The sequence below is a fragment of the Crocodylus siamensis genome, chromosome 8 (assembly GCF_052110815.1).
Source record: "Crocodylus siamensis isolate JL-2025a chromosome 8, ASM5211081v1, whole genome shotgun sequence".
In the NCBI taxonomy this organism is placed as follows: Eukaryota; Metazoa; Chordata; order Crocodylia; family Crocodylidae; genus Crocodylus; species Crocodylus siamensis.
Window position 1 is genome coordinate 66,486,904 of NC_143402.1, and position 24,228 is coordinate 66,511,131.

At 47.0% G+C, this 24,228-nt stretch overlaps 1 protein-coding gene across 10 annotated transcripts in view; it reads left to right on the forward strand.

Moving 5' to 3' along the window:
• Nucleotides 1-1,964: 1,964 nt before the first annotated feature.
• EXOC7 (exocyst complex component 7) overlaps nt 1,965-24,228 on the forward strand; it is a 30,562-nt gene continuing 8,298 nt past the window's right edge. For 2 of the 10 annotated variants that reach the window (XM_090059697.1, XM_090059691.1), the window contains exons 1-13: nt 1,965-2,085; nt 3,472-3,537; nt 4,536-4,720; nt 6,581-6,686; nt 8,449-8,671; nt 11,205-11,372; nt 12,203-12,214; nt 18,722-18,814; nt 19,818-19,886; nt 21,055-21,200; nt 21,366-21,518; nt 23,289-23,387; nt 24,118-24,180. In XM_090059697.1, coding sequence (XP_089915823.1) covers nt 2,026-2,085; nt 3,472-3,537; nt 4,536-4,720; nt 6,581-6,686; nt 8,449-8,671; nt 11,205-11,372; nt 12,203-12,214; nt 18,722-18,814; nt 19,818-19,886; nt 21,055-21,200; nt 21,366-21,518; nt 23,289-23,387; nt 24,118-24,180 — 1,443 coding nt within the window. In that variant the 5' untranslated portion in view covers nt 1,965-2,025. The remainder of the gene's footprint in view (nt 2,086-3,471; nt 3,538-4,535; nt 4,721-6,580; nt 6,687-8,448; nt 8,672-11,204; nt 11,373-12,202; nt 12,215-18,721; nt 18,815-19,817; nt 19,887-21,054; nt 21,201-21,365; nt 21,519-23,288; nt 23,388-24,117; nt 24,181-24,228) is intronic. The other 8 variants (XM_090059699.1, XM_090059692.1, XM_090059700.1 and 5 more) reach the window with 5 other exon arrangements.

The window sequence follows — 24,228 nt, forward strand, 5'->3', positions numbered from 1 at the left end:
TTGGACAGGGGGCTGGACTCGATGATCTTCTGAGGTCCCTTCCAGCCCTGATGTCTATGAAATCCATGAAATTGTATGCAGATCTGTTCTCAGTATGGTATAATATTCAGCTCATTCGGCAGCAGCAAGATCTTTTCTCCCACTGCAAATGAACACTAAATAGCAGGTGCGTATGGTGAAGGGGGGAGTGAAAGGGCTAGTTTGGATACTTTGTATTTGTTAAAATAGTTTTGCTCCATGGCTACTGGAGGTCCCTGTCTTCAGTTCTTTCAGGATGGTGCTGGCCACAGAGCCACTCTAGCTGTCTAACTCTCCCCCCTTGAGGATGTAGAGAAGGAAAGTTGGTTCCAGGGGACATCTGGTGGACATGCTGCATTTTGCACAGTTCTGGCACTTGAGCAGCGCTGGGAATTGATCCCATTGCTGTCACTCTCCTGCCATCATCCTCATGATCACAGTCATGATGTTGGACTTCCAGTTCTCTCAGCATTTTCCACTTGGAAGGCACGGGTCGCATTGAGACCTGCTGACAGCTAGAGGCTCCCAGGGGATGCTGCCTATCTCTTCTTACACATTTCCAATCTAGCAAAGTGTTTCTGTGCCCCTGCTCCCCGTAGCACCTGAGAGCCTCTCTACTGCAGGAAGAAAAGACTGCATTGGGATGAGAATTATCAGGAGGAAGGTATATGAGGTCAGGGTGCTCATGTGAACTCCTGAAATGAGCGGGAGTGTCTAGGGACCTCCTCTCATCTCCATGTGCAGGGGGAGCAGTGTACAGCACCTATTAGGGCTAATTGGCATTTCTGTGCGTCAGCAGCAGTTAGGCACTGAGGTGAGAGTCGTCACCCTGGCATTTAGCTATTTTTTAGTGGCAGCAGCACAAGACACTGTGACATCCATTAACAGGGCTGAGCACTTTTATGGCCTTTCCCATTCAAGTATTGCAGAATAGGTGAAAGCATTAATCTTCGTGACACCTCTGAGAGGTTGGTAAATGGCATCTTCAGGCATGCTGAGAGCGAAAAAGAGAGCGAGAGGAATAAATGATGGGATAAAGAGATTATCCAGCATTGACCAGAAAGTCACTAGCAGCACTAGCAAAAAGAAACCAGGGGCCGTTACTCCTGATTTCCTGCTACTCAACATCATGAACTTGTGGATAAGGCACAACATGAGGTGTTTCATCCATCAGCAGTCCTGGGTTTTCCAGGGCCAAATTTCAGGCTGTCCCAGAGTTCTCTAGGACTCTTTCTAATGGGATGCGAGTCCCAAATTTGAACAGCGAAGCCCAGATCGGTGTAGGATTGGGTCCAGCATTGGACAGGCCTGGAAGCTGACCAGCTGGTGCCAAGGACACGGGCTGCTATTAGCCAGCTGTGGGCCCCAGAAGCGTCTCCCTAAAATGTGGTCACTTGAACTGGAAGACTCGGAGGGCCTGGGCCCGAAGCGGCCTGCTGGGAGATGGAAAGTGAATTCACTTTGTTGCCTTGTGCCTCAGTTTCCCCAGGCAGAATGCAGAGAAAAGCGCCATCCTCCCGGGTCAAGGACTGCCACCCAGCAATGAGATGCTGTGCAGGGGCTAGCTAGGATCGTGCGCACGGGGTAGGAGAAGAGAGAAAGGCCCCTGATGCATGCAGGTGAACCTCACTTTTGCCTGACACTGTTCTGTCGGAGGCAGGAAGGGGTGCAACCGCCAAGACATGCCCAGCATATTCCGCATCTGCTCCCTACTCATCACTAGGGACGCACGCAGCCAACACTCCTGGAAAGCAACGACACTCCCAAGACGGCCTCCCCCGGGCCACTGCCACTCCCAATATGGCCGCTCCCTGGAGGCGCGCATGCACCTTGCGTCTCCATGCAGCGCACCTGTGCGCCGGTTCCTGCCACTCCCAAGATGGCTGCCAACGCTGTAAGGGCCGGGGGTTGCCACTCTCAAGATGGCGGCGCGGCGGTGACGGGGCCGCGGCCGGGTCGGGCGGAAGTGGGTGGTGGAGGCTGCTGCGGCCCGGGCTGTTTCGCGGGATGGTCCCCACGGAGGAGGCGTCCGCGCGGCGCAGGGAGATCGAGGGCAAGCTCAAGCAGGTAGGGGGGGCGGGGCGGGCTCCCAGGGGGTGGCTCCCCCCGGGCCTGGACGCACACACCCACCCGGCTGCAGGCCTGGCGCACCCCACGCTGCACCCCCGGCCTGCCCCGGGGCCCGGACCCTGCTCCGGATTAAGCTGCAGCCTGGTGAGCACCAAGTGCAGTCACTGTAGTCCCAGCTTTGGGGAGCTGCGCAGCTTGGGTGCGCCCACGCTCCCTACATGTCTCTACACATATGTGCCATGTCTGCATATAGGTGTGCGCTACATGTATCTGTGTCTGTTTCTGTGTTATATATGACAAGTAGTATATATGACACACGTACATACATGCACGCTCTCTCTCGATATAGATATATACCTAGAGAGAGAGTGCGTGCACACATGCGTGTATATTTGTGTGTGCTAAAGAAAGCCTATGGTCAGCGGAGGCATGGAGAAGAGAGAGTCTGCACAAAACCTTACCTGTATGTGTAGATAGAGCTCTATCCATGTAGATTTATATGCTATCTATCTCTTTATAGATACAGAGATCTCTGTCCACATATAGATGTATATCTATATCTTATCCATAGATGTCTAGCTATAGATCTATCTATATATGTAGAGATGTGTGTGTATATAATGTGTATATATATGTATGTATGTGTGTGTGTATGTATGTATATATGAGAGGGAGTAGACTTGTCAAGCATGGCCCACAGGCTGGATCGAGCCCACAGAGCCTTATGATACAGCCCATGGATCCCTGGACTGACCCCATATGCTGCATAGGGCATGTTTGGGTCTGGCCCTTGGCCCTGGCCCTGTGTGCTGCATGCGGTGCACGGACTGAATCTGGCTCTTCCCACTCTGCATGCAGCAGACAGGTTAGTTCAGGGTATGTACTGTATGCGGTGCCCTGCCAGACTGGCACAAACCTATTCTGCCACTCAGTTTGTACCTGCTGCATCCATTGGTGGGCACAAGGCAAACTGCTGAGCCATGTTGAAATTGAACTTGGAGCATGTCAGACACGGAGCGAGCGTAGGAAGCAGACACCAGGACCAAAGTTGTCTGTGCTCTGTACCTGCACCATAGGTTTTGCTTCCGGCTTCCTGACTGCAAGCCGTACATCGTTGCATTGAGGCTCATTGTGCCCAAGGAGAGAGCCTAACCCCAGAAAACCTTCCCTTATTTAAATTGTGTGTTTAGGTCGCACTGATTATGTTGCTTCCTTTAGGGTAAATACATTTAAGCAGAACCTAAACATTAGGTCTAAAATGATTTGCCAGGATGTTCCTTCTAGGAGGAGTTAGAAATGCTGGGAAATAGCCTCTGAGCTTTGGAAGTTCACCTGTGCTGCAGAACTGATTTTTTTTTTTTTTTCTTTCTATACCAATGCCAGGAAGAAGAAACACTGTCTTTTATAAAGGAGAGCCTGGAAAAAAGTGATCAGCTCACAAAAAACATGGTAAGTCAAATCCCTGAATTCAGTGAAAAAAGAAAGATACAGTTTGCTTAGTATCTTGTTTGTATTGTTAAAACAATGGGCCAATGAACAAATTATGCAGAGATAAATTGGGGTGTGAATTTATTATGGTTCAGCTGCTCTGTGGTAATTGCCCACCTGTGTGCTGTGGTCTTGCAGTATGTGAGAAGCATCATTCCCTGCTTCCGTGGAGGGTCATGTCCTATTTGCTGCAGTGTTATAGCATGAGCAGTTATCATGCAGTAGCTGATCTGCCAACCTGCACCCTGTCTTACTAGGTAGTAATTTGTTTGTCTGACTATACCTTGATAGGATTTTTTTGGGAAACTGATGCAGTTTTTGGTACCTGATATAAGAGTTATAAGATATGTGATGCATTAGACCTCTTGGTGAAAGAGGAAAGGTGATAAAGGTAGTTGGTTAGAAGCCTGTTGTTTTGTGAAGATCTAGTCCCTCTAGGTTCCTGTACAACTCCCTTCATCTGAGCGTCTCCCATGTATGCGGAAACACAAGTAACTTTCTCTAGACAGCAACAGGTTTGTTGTTGGTTTTTCTGTTTCTATTTTTTTAACTGTTAAAGAGGAATTCATTAGCAAACTGGGTTGAAGAGCTGAGTTTTGCACTTAGTCCTGAATACAATGATTTTTGTGGCTTTTTATTAACTCATTTGTTCACGAGTTCTGTGGCTGAGGTCTGTCTCCTTTAAAGTCTGTCTTCCTATGCTTGTGAGCCTTTCCATGACTGGTTGCCAGTCTCATGGTTCCAGTGGGACACAGCTGATGTTATGAAACCTAGCCCTAGAGAAGAGGAGATGAATTGGATCAGGATAGACAGGTTAAGTGACTTGCCTAGGGAGCTGTAGTAAATCCATAATAGAGCAGGAATAGAGGCTGGGAGTTCAGGATTCCCTGCTCCCTTCTCTAATTGCTAGGCCACAGTGTAGTTCTGCTGTCTGTTCCCCTTTTTCCTTTGGCTTGTAGGTTTCCATCCTCTCCTCCTTTGAGAGTCGCTTGATGAGGCTGGAGAACTCAATCATCCCTGTGCATAAGCAGACTGAGAATCTACAGCGCCTGCAGGAGAACGTCGAGAAGACCCTGTCCTGCTTGGATCATGTCATTAGCTACTACCACGTGGCAAAGGACACCGAGAAGATCATAAAGGAAGGGTGAGTCCAGCTGCAGTACACTGCTGTCCTCAGCTGTGTTGCTGGATGTCATTGCTGTTTAGAAGAGTAGGAGTTGTTGGATCCCACAAGGATCTTAGTGATCTCAGTACTCTTTTATACATTTCCAGGACCTTTGTCCCACTGCATGCTGCAGACATGTCAGCCAGACCTATCAACAGTGCCCCCTGAGGGGAAGAGCTTGCTCTTCTCTCCATTTTGTTCATACAGATTCTGCACTTGGTCCCCAGGCCAAGTTCGAAGCCAGACTGTGGGTTCCATTCCTCACATTTCCTACAAAACCTCTAGCTTCCTGGGAGACTCCACTGACTTTGTAGGCAGGTTGGACTAGGGGTTCTGCTTCCTCTTTTGGAGGTTATTGTTCCAACTCAGCTGTGTGATATGCCTGGCTTCCTTTCTGCTGGAAGCTGTGTCTTCTGCTTACTCGGCATTCTCATCATTTGCTGGTTTGGTGAGAGACTGATGGCTCCAACCCCCTGTAGCATTGCAGAGTAGAACTTGGGGGTCGGACTCGATGATCTATTGAGGTCCCTTCCGACCCTAGCATCTATGAATCTATGAATCTATGAACTTACAGCAGTGTTAGGCTACCCACTACCACATATAGTGAGATCTAGCTCACTATATGTGAGCTAGATCTTTTAAAATCAGCTGTTCCAAAATGCCTATTGAGAGAGCTGCATATGTATCAGGACACAGTAGAGGAATAGTGTACTGCACTTGCATGTCTCAGATAAATGCACTGTTTTGCTTCATGGCATGACAGTGCCAATCCCAATTTATTACCTGTTGCTTTTGCTGTAGCAAACTTCAGTTTTCTGCATCTTGGGCTACTGACAGACAGTAAAAATAAGGTGTGATGGGATCATGCATGAGATCCTATGCATAGTAGGAGGTGATTGTGGGATCAAGCATCAGATCCCATCATACTATATTGAAGGGCTGGGGGGAGCCTGGGATCATGATCCTGTGCGCCTCCTGCCCTGGCAATCATTGCTTCTGTATATGGGAGCTCCATCAGGTGATGGCACAGCCAGCCATGGGAGCTCATGGTGCACCCTACGGATGGGAGCTCCCTACACTGACAGGGCTCCCAGCCATGGTGGGGAGCACCCTGAGCTCCCACAACTGGGAGCTCTGTCAGCTGCTCAGGGCTCCCCCAGCTGGAACGCTCGGTCAGTTGACCAGTGCTCCCAGCTACACTCCAGAGACTGAAAGCACTGGCCGCCTGTTCAATTAAAGACCTGATAGGAACTAGCAACAAAGTTATTACATAAAATATGGGTAATAATTGTGCTTATTCCTGGTTTTATAACACCATCAATGGAATGAACATGTGGCCATGTCACTACTAAAGACATGATTAACAAGTTAATCATATCTTCAGTGTTAGTGTGTGTCAGGGGCCTCAGATAAGGGCCAAAACGGCTTAAGCTCATAAAAGCTCGGTGGCACCCACACTGCTTGTACTCTGTTTAACTGCGTAATTTAAGAAACTGACTAGGAGCCAGCAATTTAAAGGCTTCTAAAGCAGCAGGTTGACTAAGTCCTGCCAATTCCAAGGTTGCTGTTAGAGGTGTAATGTTTTCTAAGGGACGAGGGCAGGACCCTTAATGAACACACAAAGCTTAGGGCAGGGTGCACTGTAATTACTGAGCAATGGTTACACTGAGTTGGGGTAAGTGCCCCGCTGCATGCCAGTTGTATATTTAAAGGGAACACTCAGTAACAGCAAAATCCCCTTTCATCTCAGTGGGAAGCTTTTGTTCCAAATATTGTCCAGTTCATCATTAGTGTCTGCACTTGCTTCCTTGTCTCATCCATGCCCAATTTCCACTGCAGCCCTTCAGGGAGGCTGGTGGAGTATTTGGCCTGTTTGGACAAAATCCAGAAGGCGGTGGAGTATTTCCAAGACAACAATCCTGACAGCCCGGAACTGAATCGAGTGGTACGTAGCACACCGGCAGATCCTGGCGGGTTATGTGAGCACAAACTTTGCTGTCAGTTGCCGGCAAAAGAAGATATGTTGGCTGCCTGCTTGTAGGAGCAGTGTTTCAGATTCCTCCTCAGTTGCTTAGCCCAAAGTTGAAGCACCGTCTTGGTTTGCTCTTGCATCCTGTATTGGGAAGACCTGTGGTAGCTGGTAGCTGAAATCCTGTCTCTTGTCTTCAGCTAACTTGTGTATTTATTCCTGTCAAGGACAGAACATTTTCCTTAATGCAGAATCCAAGACTTGCAATCTTTCAGAAAGCACGGCAAGCTTTCCAAGGTGTCCAAGCAGTGGCGTGCTTTGAGTTTGCACCGGATGTAAATGGAGAGCTTAAATCCTCCAGATGCCTTTTGAGTCCTAATGAATTAGCTCAGTGATGTTCAACGTGAGGCTCGTGAGCCAAATCCAGCCCACAGGGGAATACCATCCAGCCCATGGGTTCCCCCTGGGTTCAGAAATGTTGGCAGCAGTGGAGTGTTCGGGAAATTTCCGCCACCAAATTTCCAGACTTTTGGGGGGAGTCCTGTGGAGCGATGCAGCCCCTCATGCTGGGATATAGTGTTACTCTGGGGATTGATCCAGGATGCAGGGCCAGGTTGATCTACTTAGTCATACCTGCTGATTGACCCATGTGCCAACCTCATGCTGGGTCTGGCTTACAGACTGACCCACAAACCAACCCCATGAGACCAGAAGTTTGAGCACCACTGGCTTAGCCTGTAGCTCTGGTGGTCCATTTAATATGCATGTGAAAGATGGTCTAACAGGACCTGGGTTGGGTACCCCCAGCCTCCGTTTACCACAGACTTCCTAAATGACCTTGGATGAATCATGGAAGTCTGGGCCTCACATCTCCATCTGCAAATGGGAACATCAGTTTTTGCCTCCCTCTCAGTTAGTACAAGGTGGCATTCAGCCTGTCAGCTTGTAATATCCATCAAACTTTAATCTCATATGCAGTGTCCTGCTAGCCCCAGTTCTCCTGCTCTAGCCCCTAGCATTGTTTAAACAGCTGCTATTTCAAGAACAGTTAAATTTGAAAGCAGCTTCCAATCCAGGCTTTTATCGGTGTGAAGCATTAATCTCTAACCCAAGTATTTTGAGACCACAGCTGCTAAAATTGACATAGCAGAAGAACTGCTGGGAACCAAGGAAGGAACTAAACTATTTTTTTTAATCTGGTATTTTGGATTCTCCCTTCCCCTGTGACAGACTGGTCTCTGTTAAACTGCCTGGGCTGTGGGACACTTTCAGAACCAGTGTATCCCAGTCTTACAATGATCAGAAATAAATGGGATGTGAAGAAAAGGATGGAAAATTGTACCGGCTGCAGCCACTGCCTTTTCTCCTCTCTGTCATGACTTCCTTATTCAGGGGTCAGGTTCTGCTGTTACAACCATGTAATCACACTCAACTTGATGGATTTGTAGCAGTGAGAGAGCCGAGTGCCCTCTCCAGGTCAAAGCCTTGATCGTTCCCATGGAAGAGGTGCTGCCTTTCAGCTTCTGTTCAGGTTTTCAACTCTAGCAGCTAAAGGAATGCAGTGTGACATTTGGATGTTTGGTTTGGTGCCTTTCCTTTGAAACTCTCATCACAGCAGGCCCCACTGGGTTTTTGAGGTGGGTGTTGGAGTTTCTCTGGGTTGTGGGATCTTTCCAATGTCTATAAGCGGTTGTAGAAGCATCATGTTTGTTTTCTCCCTCGCTGCTTGTTCCTCCAGAAATCCCTGTTTGAGCGGGGGAAGGAATCCCTGGAATCGGAATTCCGCAGCCTGTTGACGCGATGCACCAAGCCAGTTCCACCCATCCTCATCCTGGACCACCTCGGTGGGGATGATGAGATTGAAACGCAGGAAGAGATGCCGTTGAACCAGCTCCCTGAGAACACCTTGAAAGACATCATCAGCATCTCTCGCTGGCTGGTGGAGTTTGGAAGAAACCAAGGTAAATTTTAAAGCTAACCATTGAGTGAACCAGTTGCATGTCATTCTTGATCATTCCAGTGGTCTCCTTCCCCCATGTCTGCCATGCTCCTGGAGCCTACCCAGTCTGTGGAGGATGATCCATATCTCTCCTAAAGCCAGCTAGTAGGCCATCGCACTCCAGTCTTCTTGTCTTGCTCCCAACCAGCAGCAGTGGTGCCCACCTGCCTGCCTGCCTGGTATGGCATGCCACTGTGGGTGCCCACTGGACTCTGCTCTGGGACTTTTGACCAGTTGGCTGGGCCTGGAGTACAGAAGCCTCCACTGTCCTGGTTTGCCTGGGATGTATGGTCACCCTAGTCGCATCTCCTCTGTACTCAAGTCTGTGTTTCATAGTAGTTCTTCAGCTCAAGAGCCAAGAGATCTTGCTGCCATTGGTAGCTGACAAAGAACTGCAGGCAGGAAAACAAAGTTTGGGATTAGTCTTTTGGAGGCATGTTTAGGGAACAGTTTAGATCCAGTTCCTTATAAATCCTCCCCTTTTTCTTCATTTAACTCTGTGTTTGTATACTATTTATAGTAACCCTTTGGAGCTTACAGTTGATTGTTTCCTCCACTCAGAATCCAGCCCTTTAAAAAAAAGTCTAAGAATATATTTATACAGTTTGATCAGTCCTGGTGCTTTCCTCAGTGCCCTGGTGTCTTTTCTTTTTCTTTTAAGAGAAATTGGAAGCTTAGGCCTCAATTCTGCAAAGATACATGCATCTGTGTAGTTACGTGCACATAGTTGGGGTTTTTATTTTATCTTTTTCTGGCATCAGACCATTTGCATGTGTAAAATCACTTACTTGAATAGGAGTTTTCAGGGAAGAGAGAGCAAGGCCCATCCAGTACTTGGAGTAGAGGAGGGTTTGTGTGGAGAGGAGCAATTCCCAGCTATGTCCAGCAGGGAGTTGTAAAAGAGAACTCTGGTAGGGATGGGGAAAAAATCTCTGGGGTCTGGAGACAAGGTGCAGCTAAACAGTGGGTTGGAGGATAGCACACAAAGCGGCTTTGCAGCAGCTCAGGTACTTATGCCCCTAGTCTCTTCCATTGGACTCCATTCCCCATTCTTCACACTGGCGGTGTGCATATGTGCCATTGTAGAAGTTGATGAACTGAAGAAGTGGCCCCTCAGTGTTGCTAATTTTAAGATTTTTCTAAACGTCTCTGCCACCTTTAAACATCTCTGTTCCCCCACCCTTTTTTTTTTTCTTAAGCCAGGATTTTCCAAGCCCACATAATAACAGGGCTTAGCTACTAGGCCTGTGCGAAACTTCAGTCCCTGATTCAATTCGGTGGCTAAATATCCAAATCCGTATTGAATTGGAGGACCCTTTAATTTCTCTGAATCGAATTGGAACCCTCCAAATTGTTTCGGAAAGATTTGAAGATTCAGACACAGAGACAACTTTAAATGGTTTTTTTTCTACATATCTCAAGGTAGCAGGCAGCTCGTGAACATTGCGATGCTGGGGCGCATGGAGCACTCCTGGTCCGCTTCCAGGTCCTCCAGGGAGCATGCAGGGGGCCCCCTGCACCCGCCCGGCTTGGCGAGTGGTGCCTCCTGCATCTGGGGGGGCACCTGGGGTCCCCCTGCAGCTAATCACTGAACCAGGAGGATGCAGGGGACACCCCCCCAGCACACTCCCTGGCAAACCTGGAAGTGGACCAAAGTAATTCTGGTCCACTTCCAGATTCGCCACCAAACACGTGGAGGGGCCCCCCACCCCCCCACTCCTGTGGGACGCTCCATGCGCCCCAACATAGCAGCATTCACAAGCCTCACTGGTACCTCGAGGTATGTAGAAAAAGCTTTTAAAGCTGTCTAGGTCCGAATCGGCATCAAATCTTCAGATTCAGACTCGGCCGAATCGAATCAGGATCAGTGATCTGAATCGGCTAATTGAATCATTGTCCCCGATTCAGGCTGAATCTGAATCGAATAGGGCCTGCTTCCCACACCCCTATTGGCTGCCCTGTGAACTTGAGCTTTCATAGGCAATGACCTACTTTGTCCAATCTGATGAAATAGGTTGTTACCTGTGAAAAGGTTAGGCGTCTCTGAACCATATAATTTGAAGTCAGGCAGAAGGTAGGGCACAGAGTCAATGTAAAGACTAATACAGCTAACTGCCTCCTTATTAACATGGTAATTGGTCGCAAACCTGCATTTCAGTGTGCGGTTATAGCAACCATGCAGTGCATTAAATATGTTCACAGGCTTTGTGAGACAAGTATTGCACAGGGTTAAACTGTTACATTGTCTATCCTGATGTGAGCCAAAGGGGTATGGTGATAGTGTATTTTTTCCCATCTATCTTCATTTTCTCCAGTCTCAAGTCTTACCTAGCAGATCTGTAAGCGGGGGCTTTCAGAAGGGAACTGACCTCTTCTTGATTGGGGTCCCTCATGGATGGACCATGGTTTGGGAAAAGGTCCAGCAGTAACATCCTCACTGTGTAGGAAACACTTTGATTTCTGGTCCCAATCCAACTTCTGTCTTGTCTCCTTAGACTTCATGAACGTTTACTACCAAATCCGCTCTAGCCAGCTTGACCGATCCATCAAAGGGCTGAAAGAGCATTTCCGGAAGAACAGTTCCTCCTCAGGGGTCCCCTACTCCCCTGCCATCCAGAACAAGAGGAAGGATACACCCACCAAAAAGCCCATCAAGAGACCAGGTGAGTCCTACACCAAGGGTCAACCTCTCATGCTAAAATACAGCCCCCTTCCCCTCCGTTTCCCCCAGCGTATTGTTTTGTTAGTTCATAATGGGTTTATTCCTCTGACCAGAACTTTCCTTAGGGCTAGCCATTTCCTCAGAGTCCTAAGTCTTTGTGAAGGCAGCAGAATAGATTTAAAGAACAAACACTTTTCCACTTAATTAGGAATTTCATGAAGTTTAGCTCCTAGATCATAGGCTGTCCTTCATTTCTCAGTTTGTTAGCTCACCTGGTCTGCCTCCCAGGGTGATTTCAAAGTTTCATGAAGAAAGGTGGACAAGATGGGGGTCGACTACTTTACTTTATAAAGAGACACATAGTAGAGGACATCAAAAATATTATAAAATAATTAGTTATTTTAACTATTTTAAGACATACAAAAGCTAGAACTCTTGGTTCCAAAATGATACATTTATTAGACCAACTGGGTCTAATTTCCCAGTTGGCCTAATAAAAGGTATCATTTTGGAACCAGGAGTTCTAGCTTTTTGTATGTCTTCTTGTCTCAGACCAACATGGCTATTAAGTACACCCCTGACGCACAAAATAATAAGTGAGATAAAGCAGGTGGGAGACTTCTGTTTCACTTGGCTGAAAAAGAAACAATTTCAAACAAAGGCTTTCCTGGGTGTTTCTGAGATCATCCAAATGCTTTTCTTCTGAGTGGGGGGGAAAAATGCAGGAAGTGGGTTGGGCACGGGAATTGGTGGAAAGGTTGGAGCGGAAAAAGGAATTCTTATCCATTTTAACTGTGCTGTGTTTATTTTCATAATCCCTGTGAATGGCAGTCCTCATTCCAGGTAAAGAGTCTCTGTGTGTCTGTGTGCCTTCAGGCTTTTCAGGTCCTCTTCACTTTAACATGCAGAGAAGTCTAATAACCCACTTTCTGCGCAAAAAGGCTGCAGCTGGGATATTTTTAAGGGAAAATCTTTTAGTGGAGATCTTTAAAACAACTGACCCCCCACCTCCCCAGTTAGGTAATTTTAAACATGTACCCATGCTCTGGCACTGTTCCTGAAAGCTGAAGGTTATGAGTGCTATGATGCCAAGGAAATTAGCAAGACTCTGATAATTAGCTAGAATCACCTTGTGAGTCATATCATATTCCTTTGAATATAAGACACTTTTTGTAAAATGAAATGCCGCATTTTCTCACATATATTATGAACCTTTCCCACAAAAAAGATCAGACCCTCCTCCCCTTTCCAAAATTGGGGTACATGTCTTAAGTGGGGAAGCTGATTTTTTCTGTCTGGAAGAGAGGCAACCCACTTTGATTCCTGCTCCAAAACCAGTGGCATTTCTTTTCAGGCAGCTGAGGGAGTCAGCTGATTAATGGCTCACTGTCCTTCACCCCGTAGTTGGTAACAGTTGCATCTCTCTAGTCTTGATGTTCCAATAATCAAGCTTACTCTTTTAGCAGTTTTGCTTTCTTCTCGTTAATGCTGGTCTCTGTCCTCACAGGCCTGCAGACTTTTTAGCTCTTTGCTTGATGCAGCCATAATTCTGGCAAAAAACAATTCTTCCTTCTGCTTTCCCAAAACCAAGATGTGCATTTTATCCCAGGGTGTGTTATATGTGAGGAAATACTGTACTATTTAAATTCAGTTTTAAAAAAGGGGGGACTGATGCACTCCATCTCCACTGTTGAGGTTGTGTTCTTGGAAATGTATCTTTATTTGATGATTTTTTCCCCTTAACGTGTCGGGGAAAATCTGGGCGCACCTTAAATTCAATGGAGTATGTTACTTAACCCTTCATCTGTTACCATGTCTACTTTTTCCCTTGACATTGCTGCCAAATTTTGTAGGTTGGATTTGATCAGGTAAAAATCATTCCAGAAATAAGGATGGATGTAGCTGGAGGTGTCTTTTGCTAAGGGGACTGGTGTTCTTCCATGTTTCGTACAGCCAGTCTTTTAACTCCTAAATGTTATAGTCCATTCTGTATTCCTGGTGGGAGCATATTCTGTATCAAACTTACTACACTAAGGCAAAGAGAGTTGTTTTATCTGGTGAAATCCTCTTCTGTGCTCAATACCTCCTATGCCCTGTGACAGAGCCGGGTATAGATCTCTATACTGTAAATTGGTGTGGTTGCCTTGAAGTTGTGCTGACTTGGATTTAATAGAGCCAAGCTGATTTTTCCCCCCCCCCCGCCCCCCCAGCTGAGGATCTGCCACCAGTTTTCAATTATCATCTCGTCTTGACGGGGCATTTCATTTTTGTCTGTTGCTAACCCAAGAGACTCAGCAAGTAGTGTAAAGAACTTAAGTAGAGGTGTGTTCCCAATGACTCAAACGAGCTGTCTTCCCACCACTGAATATTTAGTCAATCTCCCACCATAAAAATTAGAGCCAACATTTGAAAAAAAAAAAAAAACCTTAGTGATTTTTATGTGGCTTTGACTTAAGATGTATGATTTCAGATACTGGGAAAGAACATGATTTTTCATACAGCAGTAAACACACATCCTCTCAAAATGAGGCTCCTTTAATGCACAGCAGTTTGGGTACCCCAAATCACGTTTTGAAAATCTTGGCTTCAATCTATACTTAGCCTGAACACTTGTGCGATGTCAGGTAGAGGGTGTCTTGCTTCTAGCCAAGATACAAACTTTGAGCATGTAGAGATGGTGCTACAAGTATGAAACATGGATCAGCAAAGAGGGAGCTAGAGCAGGGATCTGTAGCCCCATAGGCCTGCTGAGAAATTTCATCCAGCCCATGCAGCCCAGATATTGGCAGCAGTTTGGCAGTAGGGGGCTTCATGGAGGGTTTGCTGAATTACATACATGATAGCAGTGGGGAGAAGCAGCAGTGCTTGTAATGGCATTGGCTGGTTGGAAGTGCCGGACAGCTCAGACTGAGCTGTGTTGCTTCAGCCCACTTCTAGGAGGCTCCCAACTCCTATGCTAGAATATTGCCAAATGCAAAAAGTAATAGTAGCCACTGCATCTTTATTATCCTCAGCTGGAGAAACGGTCCTTGACCCCAGCTCAGACTCTTAATGGCTTGTCTACTTATTGCCCCTATTACAGCGACACAGAAACAAGATCTTCTCTTGGCCTTTCCTATATCCTCTCCTGGGATTGTTTCCCCATAGCCCTATCAGCTTTCAGGGACAGTTCTGGAGGTAAAGTTGTAGGAGATCTCAGCCAGTACTGTCTCCATAATGACGACTGTCTTGGACTTTTAATTGTCCCCTGTTTCAGTCTTTGTCTTTTCAACTGTGATTGCTGTATTCGGTGCCGTTGTTTCCATAAGTAAAGCAAACTCCTTCCAGATCTTGAAATAATTAAGAGGAGAAGGTCTAGCAGGTCAGGCATGTGGGTTAAGTCTTCTCCAGCCCTATTATGAAAGAATATCCCAGCGCAGACCCTCAATTCTTTAACCTGTTGCGAGAATAAATAATGGCTAAAAATCTCTGATGTGCTATTGCCCTTTCACCTGCACAGCACAGTCCAAGGGAGCTCATTAGTCTGAAAACGATGGCAAGGTGTTAGAGATGGGGATATGAGCCAAAGACCCCAGCAGGACTCAGCTGGATTCTGGGGAGCTTTCACTTCTCAGTAGCTGTTTGTTATTTCAAAGCATATGTGTGTTACCACCCTCATTTCTTTTGCAGCTGTGCCCCACGCTTCTTCAGCACTCTTGAGTTAACATCACACCCAAGGCCTGTGCAGCCCCCCAGTCAGATCCCTTTCACAACTGGCCTGTTGAGACACGGTTAGAATGAGCAAGGTTCCCAAAGCTGGGGAGTGATGCTTCCCCCTCCACAATGAGAGGGAGATGCTCATAAAACGGGCTTCGGATGAAACCATCTCCTGCCAAATGAGTGAAATGCCTTGCGGCACATTTTGGCATTGGTGTCAGGCTTTACAGCATCTTCAAAATATGGGCTGCTTTCTGCTTCCAAATTTGAGCAATACCTCTAAGGAGATGAGCATAGCTGAGGCTCTGAAATGGTTTTGTGCAAACCAGTGATTGCTACAGAACGGCGAGAGAGGTCCTCCTGTTCTCAGTATCAGCTGTAAAGTTCCAACCGCTCTGTTGCCGACAAGCGTTTACCAAGTTACCGATTCTGCGTGGTACACCAGCGCCTGGCAGGTTGGTCGGTGCTTTGGTGGCAGTAGAAGCAGCTAGCTAACAAGGTCTCTTCCAAGAAGTGCTGAAAATTCATGGATTTCATAAGCAAAGCAATCTCCCTCCAGATCTTGAAATAATTGAGAGGAGAAGTTCTAGCAAGTCAGGCCCATGGGTTAAGTCCTCCCATTAAGAGGCCATTAAGATCACCTTGATGCGATTTCTCCCCTACAGAGGCCATAACATTTCATCCAGTTTCTTAGATGCCTGCTGCCCCTGCCAAATCAACTAGGGAGCAGGCCTACCTGTGGTTGCATGCCACTTCTGTGAGGAAGGGGAACTAAAGGTATGTCCACCCGGCTTCTGGAATAAGGCTGAGAACACCACTGAAAAATCTCCTGTACACTTGTATAGGCCCAGGTCTGCTAATTAAGTAGTGCCAGTGGCTCAGAAATAGGTTCGAGTGCACTTGGTGTATGGAGAACTTGCTTGCGTTGTTGGTGCGTGGTCTACACTGCAGTTAATCCCCACCAACTCAGATTGAGCCCTTATCTCTCAGCTTTGCTTCAGAGGCCCTCCTAGACATGGACCAAGTGGGAAAGGATGACAGAACAATCTGTTATAGGGGGGTATATAGATATCGGAAGGCTATAGCAGGTAGGAAGGAAGTAGGAGGGAAGAGGCTTTTATTTTCCTGAGGTCACCTTGATAGTCCTTTAGGAACATACTGGCCATCTTTCATAAGCCTCAGCTGTTATTTTGTTCCTGTTCCAGTTCACCTCACGGTGAAGTGATCCAGCAAGGAAAGCTATCAGCCTGGATGAAGTACCTGTTTCTGCTTCCCCGTATTTGATCTCTGAACAGCCCTTGAATTGGATGCCTTCGTTAGTAGCTGCCATAGGGTCCCATTTTAATTTGCAAGCTGCCTAATGGGGGAAGATACTTGTGGAACTAAGGCATTTGGCTTCCAAAAGAATCCATTAAGGCCCAGTTACAATCCTAAGTACCAGCAACAGCATTGAAATAATACCAGTAAACACTTGTTGTGTCTGAATGTAAATGCAACTAATTGGTCTAATGCAAATACAAAAAAAAGAATAGCCCAGATGGTGCAACTCTTATCTGGGAAGAGTAAATTGGAGGTTTTAGGGCCATAGAAAGAGGCATTCCTGAGCTGTGCTGCTTACCTGGGTTCCACCAACAGCCAGGCAATCGGGAGCTAGAGAGCCACGCAAGTTTTAATGCCAAAACGCTTACAAAGCCAGAGACCAGTAAAAAAAAAATAAATAAATTCTGTGCTACATGAGTCGTTATAAATGCTAATGGAAACAATACCAGTAAATGGTACAGGGCGCATGAATTCTGAAAGTGTGTGGAAGGGTTGGGCTGAAAAGAGCCAGTGAGCTCTGCGTTGCTCCAGGAGGATGGGGGTAGTGGAGGGGGAAGAAGAGGGAATGTGCCAGAGGCCTGCGAATTGAGGAGTGTGAATGTCAAAGGTGGATAGGATCATTCCAAGCCCATGGAAGAATATGTTAAAAAAGGAAGTGATAAAACAGAATCAAATGTGGGCATTGTCTTTAAGTGGACTTCTTTTGTAAACTGGTGGAATGAACCTGAAAAAGGAGATGTTGGAAGAAGAAGCATTTGTCTTGTGGGTTGGTGCTTCTAATGAGAGACTGCAGTTAATTAACAGGCTGGGGACTCCACCCACCTCTGTCACAACCAGGTTTGGAGCTTGCCCTTCTCTCTCCTACCTCTTCTACTGTATAGCCCTTTCTTTCAGCACCTTCAGGTTTCATTCCCACTTCTACCTTCTGAAAGAGAGAGGTAACACCATACCCTTATGCTCTTCTAGGGTGAAAATTTGGCACACTATTAGACTAAAACTTTCACTGTTCATGTAGTGTTACAGCCAGTCCTCCTCATGCTCTCCAGGGCTGCTAGCAGCACCTGTGATGTGCCAGCCAGAATTGCTGGTAAGAAGTTGGGGTTGACTCGCTTTCTGCCTTATTATTATTTATTTTTTTTTTTTAAGCACAAATGCAACATTTATTTTATGTTTTGGCCAGGTTTATATTTCTCTTAAGTTGATCCATTTGCATTTCCTAGGACCACTCCCTGCAGAGCTGCTCATGCCTTTCCATAGTTTTCCCTTCCTCACTTTGCACAGACATCTCACAGCAGCAAAGCAAGCTTGGCCTGGTGGGCTCAGGCGATTTTATTTCGAGCTAATGGGCTGAATGCTACCGTTCTAACGTGTCGGCCACGCTTGGCTTTTGGTTTAACACTCTCTCTTTTGTGTTTGCAGTGCTTCCTAGTTGCTGTGTCCTCCATCAGCTTTTTGTTTAACATTGTCCGTGTTTTTATTTTAAACCTCATATGATAATTTTCTGTGATTGACTTGTCGGTTCTTCAGAAAAACAATGTCCTGGGGATTCAGGCTGACCCTCTGCCCGTTATAACACCAGAGCTAGACTACAGGGAGGAGCAAAACTTGTCCTTCTGCGGTAGAAGAGTCTGTGCTGTAATAATCACTGACTGGCTGCTCATGCCTGAGGCTGCGCTGCAAGACCAGAGTTTCTTCTTCACCTCGACTGTTTTAAATTGGCTGACACTGAGCATGCTCACAAATACTTCCCAGAGAGGGCACACAGCTCTGTGGTTTTAATTGCTCGATTGGGCTGCTTGATGTGTAGCAAAGGTCACCTCATACTTTTGGATGGTCGAGGGACCATCAGTCGGCACTGGATAATGTAAAAGCATGAGCTGACTGCAAATACAGCTTTCACGTCGCAGGAAAGGTCTATGGCATTTCAAGCGCCACGTGCCCTCATTGCTCTTGTATACTCCTGTTATTGGCGGGGTGCTGTATTGCATCCCTGCTCTGTAAAGTTCACCTCTTCCTCCATCCCCAGGACCTCGGGGCAGGCTGAGACTTGACCTCCCTGTAGACGCTGCGATTTGAGTTCCTGTTTTTCACACAGGAAGAAAATCATTGGCTGGATAGATTTTTGCCAAGGTGCCACTGGAACCCAGTTTGCGGTTCTGGGGTGTGTACTGAGCATACTCACTGTTGCTAGACCTCATCTCACTGGGTTGGGGTTACTGGTGCTGGTGGAGGGCTGCTGGTGGCTTGGTTTTCTTGTTTTGTTTTGTTTTTTTTTTTCTCTCTCACTCATTTCCTAGGTCTTCTTGTCTCTTCTCTGTGTGGCTCTGGTGACAGGCACGATCCGTAAGGCTCAGAATCTTCTGAAACAATATTCTCAGCATGGTCTAGATGGGAAAAAGGGGGCCTCTAACCTCATTCCTATGGAAGGTAACCACATCTCCCATTCCTTCACCCTTGCGCCTTGGCCGCCTTTGTGATTTACTCCTCCAGGCAGGGCTTCCATTAGCCTGCAGACGCTCTCAATGGATTTTTGTCAGCCTCTGTCTTGAGGCTTTATGATGCTAAGACTCAAAATATGGTGAAGGGAAAGGAATAGAGCTTTAAAACCAGGGGAGCAAATCACTCTGCAACTGGCTCTGGGCCAGCCCATCTTGGGCAAGTCGACCTGCCTTACGGTCAGCTGGCTAATGGAAGCTGTGCTCTGCCCATGGTGACAACCCTTTGGTGTTTCTGTCCTTGCTTCACTTTGCCTGATGGTAGCTTCACGCTTGTAGTGGCCTTTCCAAACCTGATGAGGAAGTGTCACAGCAGAGCTGGCCCATGACCTATTTTCTTCCCCCCTTTGTCCTGGGGGCAGCCACATGCACTTTTTTTCTCTCATATCATACCAGCCCTGGTACTTGTGGGGCTTGCACCCAAGGGGTAAGTGGAGAGATGGCTGGCTTTAAAGCCCCTTGAGGGATCTTTCAGTTTTTTCAGCATAAAGAAAAGCATCGCAATTCCTACTTCTGTGCTGACATCTTTAGTCAGCGTAGCTATGGAGATTTACCTCTATGGCTATATGAAATACATCCATAGTGAATATTAAGGGCTGAATTCTGGCACTTAACATCCAATGTTCATGTTGGCTTTCCCTTGTCCAACTAACCCACCTAGAGCTTCTGCCAAGAGGTTTGAAGGACCTTGTGGGCTTGGCAAGTGATGCTTATGGTTCACACTTCCCATCAGGCTTCAAAGGGCTACTACCACAGCAGCATCCAGAGAGGGGATGTGGGTAGGGCAGCATTCCCAGGACAGTATGCATACAGACATTTTTGATAGAGTGTAAATAACCTAAGCTTGAAGTGGCTTCTGGCCTGCGTGACCCTCCCTGCTGTAACCGCCCTGGATAAATTGCGCCTTCTGTTTGTGCCGGCTGACATCTCACTAGGTCATGAGCATGATTTACGACTTAAACACCTTTCCGATGCCCTGAGCGACAAGCATGGGCCAGCTGCTGGTAAGTACCGCGTTGTCTCTTAATAACACGCTGGCTAACGTGCTGTCTCTTCAGTGTGTTTCAAAGTTGTCTCTTAGCCAGTGACCTTCCTTCTAGGTGGATAGTCCTGGAACGTGGGCCATATCCAGTTTTAAAGCTCTTGCCCAAACAATTAGCTAAAACAAATTCAATCACGTACATCCTGCTCTCCAAAGCGGGGGCACCTAAGCTTTGCCAAATGGAAGATGGGAAAGGTCCCTCCTGATAGGTTTTGTCAGATCTGTAGAACGTGCAGTAGATTGCAACCACTGGCTCTTTCAGTAAAATGGAGTGAGCAATGCTGTGGGTCACAGTGTGCAGTACTATGCTTTGGTCTGCAAGCCACGTTATCATGTTTGGGCCCAACTTTGAACAGCTCGGGTAAAGGTTGACTTGAGAGACTTCTGTCTTATGCCAGAGAAGTGATCCATCGCAGACTGCAGACACTTGGGGAAATGAAGTCGTATATAGCATATGATAAAATGCAACTCCTGCTTTCCCAAACTGTGGAGTATTTAAGAGTGTTCCTGGCTATCCAGCCCTCTAAAGAAAATCATAAGACCCAGGATCATGGGAGATGAATATACTTCTGCTTTCTAATACTGAGTTACTGTCTTTGAGCAGTAAACCTCATCTAGTACAAGCCTGTGTATGTGGAAATACTCTTTCAGAATGGCAGTCGTTCATCTGTGTGATAGATGGAGACCATTAAGTTAAAAATAAAATGGAGGGAGGGGGGTATTGAATAATTCAGTGCAGCTCTCATCTCTCACTAAGTTTAGAACAGCTTGTTTAAACCCCTGACTAAATGTTGTCACAAGTCTGAAGTCGTGGTAGCAAACTTCTCCAATGCTTGCTTTGCTGTGATACTGGTAGAGAACACGAGGTAACCTTATATGCCCATTTCCAGAGCTTGAGAGTAATGCATGCACTGAAACTTATTTCGGGTGTGTGCAGCTTTCTGGAGCTGATCCTATGGTGCAGGATGCAAATGGGTCACCTCTTCACTTTAAAATTGCCTACAAAACCAGAACTGTCCACTCCAGAAGAAACCAAACAATCATTGTATAAACTGAGGTTATAGAGCAAGAAATGTCATTGGAAGGGTCAACACGTCCCAGATGTTCATAAGCCTGTGCTGTTCCCGCAGGGAGGGACGACGTGCTGGACATTGAGATTGATGCCTACATTCACTGTGTTAGCGCCTTTGTCAAACTGGCCCAGAGCGAGTACCAGATCCTGACAGAGATCATCCCAGAGCACCACCAGAAGAAGACTTTTGACTCCCTCATTCAGGTCCCTAAAGCCTCTCTTCTCGGTTTAATTTGCACTGCATGGTTTGTGTAATCCCTCTCTATGCTTGCTTCCCTTCCCTCTCCCCTGCCCCTCCACTGCCCGTTTCCCTGGTGCTTCAACAGTGGAAGTCTTAACCCCCTATTTCTGGCTGTTGGTATGTTGCAGGAGTCTCTAGATAACCTGATGATTGAGGGAGACAACATTGTCTCAGCAGCCCGGAAAGCCATTATACGGCATGACTACTCAGCTGTGCTCACCATCTTCCCCATCCTGAGGCACCTGAAGCAGATGAAGCCAGAATTTGATCAGGTCTTGCAGGTAGGTGAGAAACAACTGGAGAAGCTTTCACAGTTTTCATGTGGGGCAGTTCTTAAGCGTGATCCCTACAAGAGCAAAGAATATTAAAGCCTTCAGACAAAAGCCAGCTGGCTTCATGCTTGTGTTGTGTGCTGTTGTGCAGTTAACCCAGAATGCAATCCATTCTCCCCCTGGCTGAGCTAGCTAGGAAGGATGAAGAGCCAGAATGTCCATCCTTGGAGGTAGAAACATCCTTCATCTCTTAGTACTAGCTCTCTCCAGCTAGAGTGGTACTGTGGTGCTTAGATAGCCGGCTTGATGAGCTATCTGTCTATCTGCACCCATCACCGTGGAATCTGAAGTAATGGGACTCCAATACTGTTGTTCTAATTTAGGACCGCTTCTCAAAGAGATCCTTCCCGTGTCATCAAAAGGATAGCTGTACCAATGACTGGCCTGGTAGATTAAGGTGTTTAAATAGGAGCTAGTGGATTAAGTTTGTTTACAGTGGCTGTGAATGGGGTTAAAATCATCCAGTGTGCAGCTGGTCTTTAAGAGGCTCTGTAGGTACCATATTGCATTGGGTTCAGCAGCAGTGTTAAGGGGCCACTCACCACTATCCAGTTTTAGCAGAGTGATTCCTTTCTTGGGAGTCCCCATCTCTTCATCCAGGGCTGGTGCTTAGTGGCCACACACTGTGCAGCCTCATAGATAGGAAGTGCAACTGGGGAAATAATATGGTAGGGATCCAGCTGTCTACTTTTATCCAGGACTTGGGACCCTTTTTCCCCACTAAACAGTGTACTTGGCTGATCTGATGAGAACCAAAAGTCTCACCAACTCTTCATACTGTAAATAGTCTTCCAGCAAAGTCCCAGCACTGAAGGAATTGAGAATGAGGTACAGTGAAAGCAGTCGACTAGTAGGGCTGTTGAAGCTTTGGGTGATGATTTCAATTCGGAGGAGATTCGGCCCGATTCGGTGGCTGAATCTCTGAATTGAATCGGGACCAGTTTAAAGGCCTGAATCAATTCAAAGCTCTCCGAATCTTTGGCAAAGATTCAGAGAGCTTTGATGATTTGGGCAGTCCCTGGTGACTGCAGCAGGGAGCTGCAGCCACTCCGAGCTGGTAAGTACTACGGGAGGGGGCAGGGGACCATGAGGGGGACCCCTGCCCACCCCAGCTCAGTACTTTAAAAAAAAAAAAAAAAGGCCCTGGTGCTCACTGGGTGCTGCTGGGCAAGGGGCAATCCCCACTGCCCCCCACTGCCCCATGCTGCATGGGGGACTCTGCATGAGCCCCTTCAACCCCCTTGCTCCCCCAGCCCCCCTGCCTGCCAGGGCTCTGGCCCCTTAAGGAAAAAAAAAGCTGAGAAAAGCCCCAGGACTCACTGCTCCTGGTGCAGCCTTGGGGCTGCAGGGCACCCATGAGGGGGCTGGGAGGAGTGGGAGGGGTTCGGGGGCTCGTGAAGAGCCCCCCATGCAGTGGGGGGCAGTGGGGATCGCCCCCTGCCCAGTGGCACCTGCTGAGCCAGGGCTCTTTTTCCCCAAGTGTTGGGAGCTGGGGTGGACGGGGCAGCCAGGGCCAGGCTGGGAGAGGGGTGAGGGATGGGCCTGGCCTGGCTGATTCAGAGATTCGGCGGAATCAAATCGGGACTGATTCAAATCGCTGTCCCCCGAATTGGCCTAATCCAAAGCGAATACTAGCCACTTTGCACAGGCCTATTGACTAGTGGGCAAAAGGGCGGGTAGCAGCATTCATTGTCATGTTTATGTACTGGGCTTTTCCAGGGCACTGCAGCCAGCACAAAGAACAAACTTCCAGGCCTGATCACCTCCATGGAGACCACAGGGGCTAAGGCACTGGAAGACTTTGCGGACAACATTAAGGTGAGATTCCCTGTCAGTAACCTAAAACAAGCTGTAAACTAAGCCATGTAGCTATTGCATTAACAGGCAGAGACCCGAGTTTTTTGTTTCTGGTATTCAGGATGGCTGCCTTACTGGCCTTCAAAGTGGAGCAGGCACTTTGTTGCCTCAGCTACAAGAAGAATGCTAATTCCTGAGTGCTGACTTGGTAGCTGTTTTATTCCTTGCTTCTCAAATATTATAACCAAGCCTACACATAATGCAGTTCTCCACAAAATATCCAGTACAGTCCGCAAGTCATTTTACAGAGGTAGCTGTGACTGAATGCATGTTCAAGATGCCATCTGAGATCATCTCTTTTTAACGCAAAATTGCCAAGGTGACATTTCCTTTGCATCAAAATTCTTAAACAGTCTCTAGTCAAAGGGAAAGTTATGGCTAAACGATTGTTTTATCCATAAATTTAATTAAGCCTTGAATCTGGTAACAGTCTTAAATCTGCCAGGTTATATGCAGGCAAGTTGTTGTACCCTTTTAGCTGGCTCTTTCCTGATGTTGCTACTGTGATACCAGCTGTAGCCTGTGATAACCAGTTGATGGGGTTGTGAGCCTTAGCGCTAAGGACGTTATTGAGAAATGTTGGAAACACAGCCCTGTAATAAACTTGCCTGAAGAAGAGTTACATTGTGTATGCATTTGCCTTTTATCTCCACTAAACAATCTGTCTGCATTTCTCACTTTCCTCCCTTAGAATGATCCAGACAAGGAGTATAACATGCCAAAAGATGGGACAGTGCATGAACTCACTAGCAACGTACGTGACAGTGATTTGAAACATCTTGGGTAAAACTCACGTCTCTTT